The following is a 12214-nucleotide window of genomic DNA, read 5'->3' on the forward strand; positions in this document are numbered from 1 at the left end:
GGTGAGCAGGTGAGTTCAGGTAAATGTTAAAGTGACTCACAGCCGGCAGAGCAAAGAATGAAACTCCGATCAGTGTGAAGGTCGCAGCTAGCAGACGTCCATTCCAGGTGATGGGAAACTTGTCTCCATAGCCGATGGTTGTCAAGGTAATCTAACAGACATAGATACAGACCAATGAATGACCATCCCTCTGTCAATCTGTCAATTCATCTGACTGTCAAAGAATGACTAGGTTGTCAGTGTGTGTGAGGGAAACTTACCAGTCCCCACCAGAGGGCATCAGCATAAGTCTCAAACTGCTCATTGTCTTCTTTTTCGGCCAAGTACACCAGGAAACTGGCCAGAATGAGACACAGAAAGCCAATATACCAGGCAGTGATCAGCTCCTGCAGAGTGAAACAAACAGAAACTCCTTTAATCAACGAGAAATTAACATCTAAAGATCAATACACTGGAGAGATTGTTCCTGTCTTAGCAGAAGAATAAACGTTCTGTTTCTGAGCTGACTGCAAGTGTGAAAACAAGCTTTCTGTCATTGTTTGTTAGCAATGTAATGTACTGATAAACAGTCTGCCCAACAGGCTCCGCCCACACAATCACAGGTTTTTACAGATTCTTTTATGCGCATCACAAAACCTACGGCACATCAAGGGTTAATCAGTAGCTGATCAATACAGTCCAAGGTCATTGACAATGATCAGATGTCTGGAAGATGATACAGCTGACAAACTGGAACTTGCCAACACTTCCAACCTTTTCTTCCCTCTTCCTCTCTGCAGGAATATTCATAATCCCTGATCGGCTAAGAGAGGAATATGAAACTGATACTGAAATTTACAAACCATTATACTCCGATGGTAACTGCCAAACCCCGATATTCCCAAACTAAATGCTCCCAAACTCCTATAGTCTGACATTCCCAGACTCTGATACTCCAAAACTCCAGCATTCCCAAACTATGATAATCCCAAAATCCAAAATTCATCAAACTTTATTTAGAAAACACTTTTCATGCAACCAGCAACACAAAGAGCTTTCAGCTATAAAAGCAATATCTTCAGATTAAATTATAGCTTTCAAACACCAATTTAAAAACAAAAACACACACCACATAATATTCTCCTTCACACATGCACACACACACACATCTCCCCTCAAAAGTGCTCCCAACACTGATTCTAAACATATAGACTCCAGTATTCCTAAACTCAAATACTCCTTCATGTCCTCTCTGCTCTCCGGCCATTTATTTTTAAGTCTTTGATTGATTTCTTTATTTCTTCATGAAGGCGTAGATTGGATTTTATTATTTTAGTTCTAATCTTAGTCATTAAATCATGAGCTCTAATTCTTCCAAACTCTGATATTATTCTACTCTGCTGTTCCCAAACTCCAAAATTTATGAACTCTGCTACTATTTCCGTTCTTTATTCATGAGCTTTGTTTCAAACTCCAGTATTCCTGAAGTGTCTCTATATTATGCACATTTCAGTCTAATTCCTTTTAATATGCAAGTCCAGAAGGGCAAAAAACTAATCAAGCATTTTTCACAAACCCCTTCATTCATTTTGTGATTTTGATCCTCTCAGATCAGCCTCTGGTAGAAACAAGCGAACAGAGAAAGCTCCGCCCTCTGTCCTGCCTGCAGGCTGCGTCTGATTGGTCAACTGCTAGGAGTAGTAATACTGAGCAGTGAAGGTGGGCGTGGCTTTCTTCTTGTGAAGGTGCACAACCTGGAGAAGATGCCCAATCACTGAGTCCCCCTCGGACATCACTAACATTTTAAAATAGAAAAAACTCTCTAAAAACTATCATTCCATCGCCATGGAAACCGAACGTAGCGAGTGCTGTAAAACTCTAACATGCGTTTAGGTGATAAAAAAATGGCAGACATCACAAGTCTGATAAGTATTCAGCACCATAACACTGTAGAAATCTCAGAAAACTAGAAATAGCATCATAAAGCCCCTTTAAACTTCAATACTCATGAATACAATACAATACAACTTTATTTATAAGGCACTTTAAAAACAACAATGTTGACCAAAGTGCCACATTGTGGGGAGTTTTTAAAAAAAAAAACGAATAAATAACATACATTAGGAAAACTTAAAAAAAATTTCAGACATCTAAAAACAATCAAAAAATAAAAGCAATCAAATTACAACAATCGAACCAGAAACCTTTGTCAGTCTGTTCAAGTTGGCTGTTTGGGTCGTTCTCATGAGGGATATTACATCATTAGGGGCGGAGCAAATGTTTAACAGATAAACAGCAGGCCGTTACCTTGCTGTGGGCATAAACTACTGATCCCAGCAGTTTCCAGGTTCCTCCTCGTCGGTCCATCCGTATCATCCGGAGAATCTGAAGAAATCGGAGAGACCTGATGGCTGATGTGGCAAAAACATTTCCTTGAGTCCCCGCAGCCAGGACAGAGATGGACGCTATCAGCACCATGATGTCTGCAGAAAGACAGGTTCAAGTCATCATTGTTTTATTTACAACGTCGTTCTAATGAGAAACTGTAAATAACGAGCAGAGAAACATCCTAAACATCATAAACATCAGCAGCTTCCACAGATCTGTCCTGAGGTCTTCATCGGAGTGGCTCGTACAGTTATCATGGACAATGGACAAATATGTCTTCAGAATTTCCTCTTTGCCATTTAATGGTAAAGCTTGCTACATACTCCACAAGAAGCAAGAAGTTTTTTCTTGTTCTCGAGGCCCCAAGAAGAAAATGACATCATTTTGTTCTCGTGGACGGGTTTGAAGACAGTTCTTGACACATCGGGCTGGCTGAACTTTTTTCTTGCGGAGCTCCGAGAAGTATCGTGTGATTGGTCGGACATTTGAGGTGGGCGTGGTTAACACGGAGAAATCATGAAGCGGAGTTGCTGATTCCGCGTTTTTGCTGTTGCAGGTAAAACGGATTGTTTTGATAAAACAGCTGATCGATGTGGGGAGAAAGTACGAACATTTTTACATGTGGCGTTAAAACACACGGACCCAGTCGCGTGCACAACCCGTCCTGCCGCGGACGAAGTTGTTCGTTAAATATGAAACTAGAAAAGCACTAGGAGAGCAGAAACCTCCGCCAAGCACAATGTTAAAGAATCCTTTAAAAACATTCCTGGATCCAAACGGTGATCCGGATCACCACCAAAATTTAATCAGTTTTTCATTTTTACATTTCCAACAATTCTATGGACCTGGAGGATGGATGGACCTTTTTTCTTGTTCTTGCAACTTCAAGTGCAAGAACTCAGTTCTTGCTTCTCGTGGAGGATGGAACAAGCTTAATACAGTTTGATTTCATTCATCACCTGTTAACGGTGCAGCGTGTACCAAAACCAAAGGTAAGAGGCAACTAAAACACACTACTAAAATGGTATTTTAGTAGTGTGTCACATTGTCACTATTTCCACCAGTTTGGCGTGAGACAGCTGTCACATTTGTACTTATATGAATAACTTTCTGTGTGAAGTTAGAGACCTCTGAACTATAAAACTGCAGAACCAGCTTTGTACATCACTTCAGAGAACTTCCCTTTCTCCACACACACTGAACTCATACTGACTGAACTTTAGGACAGTTTAGGACTCATCATGTCATCTGGATCAGGTCTTTTATCAGTTCCCAGAGTCAAAACGAGACATGGAGAAGCTGCATTCGGCTTCTATGCTCCACATGTTTGGAACAAAGTCCCAGAAAGCGTCAGAGACACTCAGTCTATTTAAATCCAGATGAAAGACCCTCCTGTTCTCAGCTGCATTTCAGTAGTTTACATTCAAACCTATTTCAAGTTTATCTTAAGTCCAAATTTGCATGTTTCTTTAAAGTTAGAATTGATCAAAACTTTAATAGTTTTTATCTATTGTTATCTCCTTTACCTTTCTTGCTTCAATTTGAAATTATGCTTCATATTTTCTAATGTTTTATTGTCTCTGTAAAGCAGTTTGAGTCACCCTGTTGTTGACTCATGCTGTATGAATAAGCTTGTCTTGCTTCTACCTGGACTGTAAACAGGTTTAATGTTGAGAGCACGGAATGAAGCTTCGAGATCTTCAGAACTTGGTAGAAAACTTGATGTCTACATAAAAATCTGTTTAAAGACAGATCTCGAAACAGGTTTTTTAAAGTAGATTTCTGAAAAATCCCTAGAAGATTCTGGATTTGTGCTTAAATAGCAGCTAATAAATCTGTGTTTCATGTCAGTGAGTTCAGATCTGATCAGAGCAATGACGGAGAGAACGAGGATCAGGCTCACCGATGACACAGAAAGGTTTTCTGGCAAATTTCAGTCGCCCTCTCCATCCCCGGTACCGACAACAGCAGCCTGCAGCCCAGATCCTCACCATGTACTCCACCCCGAACACCACGATGGTCACCACCTCCTGTTACACAACAGAAATAAACTAATCAGACATTTTGTGGAAGGAGAAGACAAACAAAACAGAAACCAGACAAAAACTTTGTCTTGTGTTGCATCTTGTCTCGGAGTCTGGACACTTAAAAGACTCCTCATCAGAGCAGATTTAAGCATCACGCCTCCCCATCAGCGATCCATGTTCGTAGACACAGCAGAGTCCATCAGGACTTGTAATATTTATTCTTATTGTGGCTGTGAGGTGAACCAGGTGGGCCCAGATAACGTCCCAATTCCAGCTTGGTAACCATGCACTGCTGTGGTAATATCTTCTGGTTTGGTTTAATTTCATCAAGTTAGTTCAACTGGCGAGTTTATCTTGGTTATCTGGCTGGTAATAAAGTGTACCACTGGATCACCAGTAACCTGGTGGTAGTGAAGAGGTTAATTTAGGCTCGTTAAGTCCATTCGGTTAGGTTAGTTTGGGTTAATTGTTGCTGTTAACTTGTGTCCAGTTGGTTTTATGTTTTGGTTTACTTCCTGTTTGGTTCCTGGTAGTTTTACATTTTTGTTTTTTGGGGGTTTTTTTTGGTTCTGCCTCTCAGCTTTTAACATCCTGTCCAACTTGTTTTGTGTTTCTTCAGGTTGATGATGCTTTACCAAGGTTCTGCTCCTTGTTCTGACTTGCTTTTGGATTGTTTACTGGTTTACCAGTGCCAGCAGGGACTGGGTATGGTCTCCTACCCAGTAGGTCCTGAGTGCCTGCACTGATGGCAGCCAGGTATCTTGTCTTAGTTTTTGGAAATGTTTCAGTTTTGATTAAAGACAGACATTTTCCGCTCTACCTGGGACTGAACCAGAACCACCTGCTTACAATGCTGTTGTAAAGAGGTTCTGTTCTTATTGTGGGGTATACTCTCCTACAGGAAGTTAACAACCATTCACACCCTGAATCATGTGAGCAAAACTTCAGGCAGGTAAATTGGTGACAATGAGCCAAACAACCAAAAGAATAGAACCTTCCAGATAAAACCAGAACCAAAGCCCAGTGGGCTTCTATCACAGCTCTGAGGATTACCATGCCCTGGTTAACAGGTTACCATCATTCCCAGTGAGATTGTTTATAAAGGCTCATTCTGATGTATGGTGGGCTGTTTGGCCGACTAACTGACTGACTGACTGACTGACTGGCTGACTGGCTGACTGGCTGACTGACTGACTGGCTGATTGACTGGCTGACTGACTGACTGACTGACTGGCTGACTGGCTGACTGACTGGCTGACTGACTGACTGACTGGCTGGCTGGCTGGCTGGCTGGCTGGCTGACTGACTGGCTGGCTGGCTGGCTGGCTGGCTGGCTGGCTGACTGACTGACTGACTGACTGACTGGCTGGCTGGCTGACTGACTGACTGACTGACTGACTGACTGACTGACTGACTGGCTGGCTGGCTGGCTGACTGACTGACTGACTGGCTGACTGGCTGACTGGCTGACTGACTGGCTGACTGACTGGCTGACTGACTAACTGGCTGACTGACTGACTGACTGGCTGACTGACTGACTGACTGACTGACTGACTGACTGGCTGACTGGCTGACTGACTGGCTGACTGACTGGCTGACTGACTAACTGACTGACTAACTGGCTGACTGACTGACTGACTGACTAACTGGCTGACTGACTGACTCACTGACTGACTGACTGACTGGCTGACTGACTGGCTGACTGACTGACTAACTGGCTGACTGACTGGCTGACTGGCTGACTGACTCACTGACTGACTGGCTGACTGGCTGACTGACTGGCTGACTGACTGACTGACTCACTGACTGACTGACTGGCTGACTGACTGACTGGCTGGCTGACTGACTGGCTGACTGGCTGACTGGCTGACTGACTGGCTGACTGACTGACTGGCTGACTGGCTGACTGACTGGCTGACTGACTGACTAACTGGCTGACTGACTGGCTGACTGACTGACTGACTGGCTGACTGACTGACTGACTGACTGACTGGCTGACTGGCTGACTGGCTGATTGACTGGCTGACTGACTGGCTGACTGACTAACTGACTGACTAACTGGCTGACTGACTGACTGACTGGCTGACTGACTGACTGACTGACTGACTGACTGGCTGACTGACTGGCTGACTGACTGACTGACTGACTGACTAACTGGCTGACTGACTGACTGACTGACTGACTGACTGGCTGACTGACTGGCTGACTGACTGACTAACTGGCTGACTGACTGGCTGACTGGCTGACTGACTCACTGACTGACTGACTGACTGACTGGCTGACTGGCTGACTGACTGGCTGACTGACTGACTAACTGGCTGACTGACTGGCTGACTGGCTGACTGACTCACTGACTGACTGACTGGCTGACTGACTGGCTGACTGACTGGCTGACTGGCTCACTGACTCACTGACTGGCTGACTGGCTGACTGACTGACTGACTGACTGGCTGACTGGCTGACTGACTGGCTGACTGACTGGCTGACTGACTAACTGGCTGACTGACTGGCTGACTGACTGACTGACTGACTGACTGACTGGCTGACTGGCTGACTGACTGGCTGACTGACTGACTGGCTGACTAACTGGCTGACTGACTGACTGACTGACTGACTGACTGACTGGCTGACTGACTGGCTGACTGACTGACTAACTGGCTGACTGACTGGCTGACTGACTCACTGACTGACTGACTGACTAACTGGCTGACTGACTGACTGACTGACTGGCTGACTGGCTGACTGACTGACTGACTCACTGACTGACTGACTGGCTGACTGACTGACTAACTGGCTGACTGACTGGCTGACTGGCTGACTGGCTGACTGACTGGCTGACTGACTGACTGGCTGACTGGCTGACTGACTGGCTGACTGACTGACTAACTGGCTGACTGACTGGCTGACTGGCTGACTGACTCACTGACTGACTGACTGGCTGACTGACTGGCTGACTGACTGACTAACTGGCTGACTGACTGGCTGACTGGCTGACTGACTCACTGACTCACTGACTGGCTGACTGGCTGACTGGCTGACTGACTGGCTGACTGGCTGACTGACTGACTGGCTGGCTGACTGGCTGACTGACTGGCTGACTGACTGGCTGACTGGCTCACTGACTCACTGACTGGCTGACTGGCTGACTGACTGACTGACTGACTGGCTGACTGACTGGCTGACTGACTGACTGACTGACTGACTGACTGACTGACTGACTGGCTGACTGAGGTCAGTAAACTGATGGGAATGCAGCTGCAGTGCGGTTGGCTGAATCTTTGACAAATAAGAAAATCTTGAACCTCAGACAATGAGCAACAAGCTGAGCAACAACAGGAAACATGATCAGAGTTCCTTGAATGTGGATCAGATCAAAATCGATTATTGTGTGAGGGTGTGTTGTCTGAGTGTGAGTTCACCAGGATGTAGAGGGCGTCCTCTGAACTCTTCTCATATTCTCTGATGGTGGAGAACACAGAAAGAACCAGGCAGGAGAACACCAGCAGGAACCTGAACACAGAACATTAAACACTTGAAAACTGAGTCTAGATCTGCAGCTTCTGCTGGATTCAGAGACCCGATCTGCCTGTATTTATTGATCTTCAGCTATTTCTGTAAACTCAGGGAGACATGAGACGCACTTCTGGGAATCAGATCTCTTTCTGAGTCCTACAAACATTTCAACAAATAAATCTGATTTTGTTTAAAAGTAAAACATGTAAATATGTTTGATCACTATGAAAAAGCTTCCATAAAAAAGTAAAGGATGAATAAACATCTTTATTTGTAATCCTGGTCGCAACATAACAGAGTAAGTCTGGATATAAGAATCCAGAATCACAGACACAGTTCATCAGAAATCTGACCACCAGCACAGATCTCAGGTCAGCAGTTGGTGATTAGTTTAGAAAACAAAGAGGACATAAACACTGTAGACATGCAGAGGTGTATTACTTACACATAGGCGTGGTAGATGAAGGCCCAGCCTCGAGGTCTTTCCAGGACGTTATACAGGAAGTTCTGCAGTCGTCTATAGAGAGCGTTTCGTTTGGGAGGTTTCTTTCCTCCAGAGACGCTGCTGCGCTGACGTCGAGGACCTTCATCTCCACCTAGACACATTTATGACAGAGTTCCCATCAGCATTCACACAAACACCAGATACTTTGAATACATAGGATCACTCAGGGCTCAAAGCTGGAATTAACTGTATACATGTCTTTGTTACTACCATTGCAGTCCTCCTCCACATCTTGGGTTTTATAGAGAAGTTTTTAAAGTCTCCATGAGATCCAACAACAGAAAGCAACTTCCTGTATCAATAAAACGTTGACCTATCAAAGTTTGTTGGGTCCATTGACTTAAGTCCTCAAAACAAGCAGAAGCAACCAATAGAGGGAGTTGCATCAAATAAGATAGATAGATAGATAGATAGATAGATAGATAGATAGATAGATAGATAGATAGATAGATAGATAGATAGATAGATAGATAGATAGATAGATAGATAGATAGATAGATAGATAGATAGATAGATAGATAGATAGATAGATAGATAGATAGATAGATAGATAGATAGATAGATAGATAGATAGATAGATAGATAGATAGATAGATGGATGGATGAGTTACACATGAGTAATTATTATGGATTAGATTACCGAGAACTTTTAAAGGCACCCACAGCTTTCACATTACTCTTTCCCTCACTCATACTTGGGGATGGTAAACCACATGTGTAGCCACAGATGCCCTTGGGCACAACCACAGAAGCATGGCAGCCAATAAACCACCAAAACGTTCTTCATATTCATACCGACATGGAGGGAAGGAGGGGAGAAGTATCCGAACAGCCAACCTTTCGGTCCTTGGACCACCTGTTCTATGCTTCCTGAGCAACTGTCCCCTCATTACATTAGTTTTATTTTAGGATGTCCCAGGAGTCTAACCTGAATAAACATTGTGCCCTTTGAGGGACTTTTAAACTGATTTTACACGGCTGACAACGTCCCTGTCACCAGTGTGGCCGTCCTCATCAGCTGTGTCAGCTGCTGGCTGTAGAGGGATGGGGGAAGGTCAAGCCAATAACAGTATGGATCTAACCAGGAACTGAAACCTGAGCCCATCAAAGACAGAGCAGAATGTGACATACAGTTCAGAAAACCAGACCCAGTCTAAGTTCTTCACCTCCATTTTAAAACTGGTTAATCGCTAAGTTGCCTAATTTACACAACACATGATGGTTGAGGATCCTTTTAATTTCTGCCTGAATGATTTATAGGTTAGAGTTAAGTTCTTTTGAAAATGGTCCAGTACCAGGACTGAAACAAGGAGGAAAGCAAATACTAAACTTTGAAGAGATTTTAAAAGATTTTAATGAAGTCTAAGATGAAGACGTGAGGACTACATCAGGATGCGGTCTGGAGCTTTGAGCGGGCATCACGGCGGTGTAGTGGTTAGCCTAACACAGCAAGAAGGTTGCTGGTTTGAACCTCAGCTAGGAGGGAACAGTTCGAGCAGTTTGCATGTTCTCCCCGTGTACTCTGGCTTCCTCCTTCCCACAATTCTGAATTTTACCACAAATCAGGCTTCTTCAGGTCCGATGTAAGACTGAAAAACACAGAAGATCATTCCTGCCAGCAGCCATCAGCCTCCGGAACAAGACCTCCTCTAGTTAATTATATACTACAATACTGAATTTCCCTTTGGGGATTAATAAAGTATTTTTCATTTCATTTCAATTCATCACTCACATATGTACATATTTTGCTTTGGATAAAAGTGTCTGCCAATATACTGTAGAGTCTCAGTATGACTGGGATTCTGGATGGAGCATGTGGACCAGGACTTTAGACTGGGATTCTAGTTTGGGACCTTGCCTCATAACTTTGGGATTGGACAGGAACTGGTTGAGGATATTAGACTGGATCAGGACTCTGAAAGACGACTCTTGATCAGGACTTTGGATCCGAGTTCTTCGTCTGGACTTTGGATTGGGACTCTGAATTTGGACCTTAAGCAGAACACCAGAGACTCAGCCCAGGATTTAATTTTGGTTGCTTCTTTTGTTCATCAGAATTAAACACTAAAGCTGAGTGAAAAAAAATCATTTTTGTTTCTTCAAAATAGAAAATAGGTCAAGAAAAAAAAAACATTCAGACAGAAGAAGGAGAGAAGATAAAGGAGAAAAGACGGTGAAGACAAGGTAGAGAGAAGAAAATGGAGGAGAAAACATAGAAGGGAAACATGGTGGAGAACTGGTGGAGGATATGATGATGAAGACAGGGTGGAGGAGAGAGGAAAAAGGTGAAGGAGACAAGGTAGCGGAGAGATGAAGGAGAAGATATGGAAGAGAAGATGAAGGAGAAAAGTTGGAAAACAGGATGGAGCAGAAAAGGTGGAAAAGAGGATGGAGGAGAAAGGTGGAGGAAAGAACATGGAGGAGAAAATGAGGTTTAGAAGAGGTAGAGGGAAAAGGTTGTTGGAGAAAATGTGCAAAGGATGATATGGAGGAGAGAAGACAGGATGAAAAGTGGAGAAAAAAAAGTTGGAAGAAAGAGGAAGAGGAGAAATGGTGAATGAGATAAGAAGATAGATTGAGACAATGAAGGACAAGGGGTGGAGCAGAGAAAATAGATGAGAGAAGATGGAGGACCAAAATGTGGAAATGGAGAAAAGTTACAGGAAAGAAGGAGGAGAAAAGTGGATCGGAAAAGGTGGAGGAGAAAAAAGGAGGAAATATGTGGAGAAGAATAAACAGAGGAGAAAAGTTGACGAGAAATGGTGGAGAAGAAAAGATGGAGAAGAATAGATGGAGATCTGATCTTGTGAAAGGCTGCAGCTGTTTCGGATTTCAGGTTGAATGTGGTAAACAAAGGTTGGTGCCATCAGCCAATCACAGATCATGTCTTGGTCTGCTGCGCGTGCAGCTAAACATCTCATCTCCTGAAAACAGCTCGTGCAAACTCTTCAATCTGACTCTGAAAAGGGTTTCATGATGTTTCTTCTGGTTCAGTGTATTAAATCAGAGACACCTGCACACTGACACGCGCAAACACAAAGACACACCTACCTACACACACACCTACACGTACGGTTTTCTGGGCGCGTGTCACGGTGAATTAACTGTTTACCTGCAATAAGAAGTGCTCCGTCCCTGCTGGACTCGGTCCCTCCGGCCTCCAGGCCCACAAAGCCGACCTTCAGCTTCTTCTGGTCGGCCTGTGCTCCGGGAAACACGCCGCCGTTCCGGGATTTCTGCACCATGATGGAGAGACTTGCACAGAGCTGCCGATCTCCTGCCAGCCCGATCACCGCACTCCGAGGCGGGGCAGAGCCGGAGGGAGCATCGCTGCTGCGGAGCGGAGGATGGAGGAGAAAACCCGCAGAGACAGACGGGCTGCAGATTGGCTGATCAGCAGCTTTTTTTTTTTTTTTTCTTTTTTTGTTTTCCCCCCTCACCGACTTCCCACACAATGCCTAAAGCAACAGAATGACGTCACTGATGTGTTATCGATCATCGCTTTAGAAAAGAAAAACATAGATCTGACGAGCAGTTAATAAAAACGATATCATCACTGACTGTCACCAAGGTAACTGAATCAGCTAAAGATGGTAACTATGACAACCAGAAGGGAGGCAGGTGGAGTCAAAAGACCAGCAGCGCAGTGAACGAGGAGGAGAGGAAGCTCCCTTATTGGATGATTCAGATGACGTTTTTAGTTCATTATTTAGGTGGCCCTCATAAAAATGATGACATCAATATGATAAAGTCATCAGATAGAATTATCTCGTAAGATCGCCCACATGTTCAAAAGCAGAGG

At 44.1% G+C, this 12214-nt stretch overlaps 1 protein-coding gene across 1 annotated transcript in view; it reads right to left on the reverse strand.

Moving 5' to 3' along the window:
* The window catches only part of kcnq2b (potassium voltage-gated channel, KQT-like subfamily, member 2b), a gene marked incomplete at both ends in the record, with an annotated part of 30664 nt that extends 19007 nt beyond the window's left edge, over positions 1 to 11657 (reverse strand). Inside the window, 7 exons of the mRNA XM_079242917.1 lie at positions 41 to 151; positions 261 to 386; positions 2287 to 2462; positions 4271 to 4397; positions 7814 to 7904; positions 8353 to 8503; positions 11525 to 11657. Of these exons, the coding sequence (XP_079099043.1) occupies positions 41 to 151; positions 261 to 386; positions 2287 to 2462; positions 4271 to 4397; positions 7814 to 7904; positions 8353 to 8503; positions 11525 to 11657 (915 nt within the window). The remainder of the gene's footprint in view (positions 1 to 40; positions 152 to 260; positions 387 to 2286; positions 2463 to 4270; positions 4398 to 7813; positions 7905 to 8352; positions 8504 to 11524) is intronic.
* Positions 11658 to 12214: the final 557 nt, after the last annotated feature.

This window comes from Telmatherina bonti (genome assembly GCF_933228915.1).
Source record: "Telmatherina bonti genome assembly, chromosome: 6".
Taxonomy (NCBI): Eukaryota; Metazoa; Chordata; class Actinopteri; order Atheriniformes; family Telmatherinidae; genus Telmatherina; species Telmatherina bonti.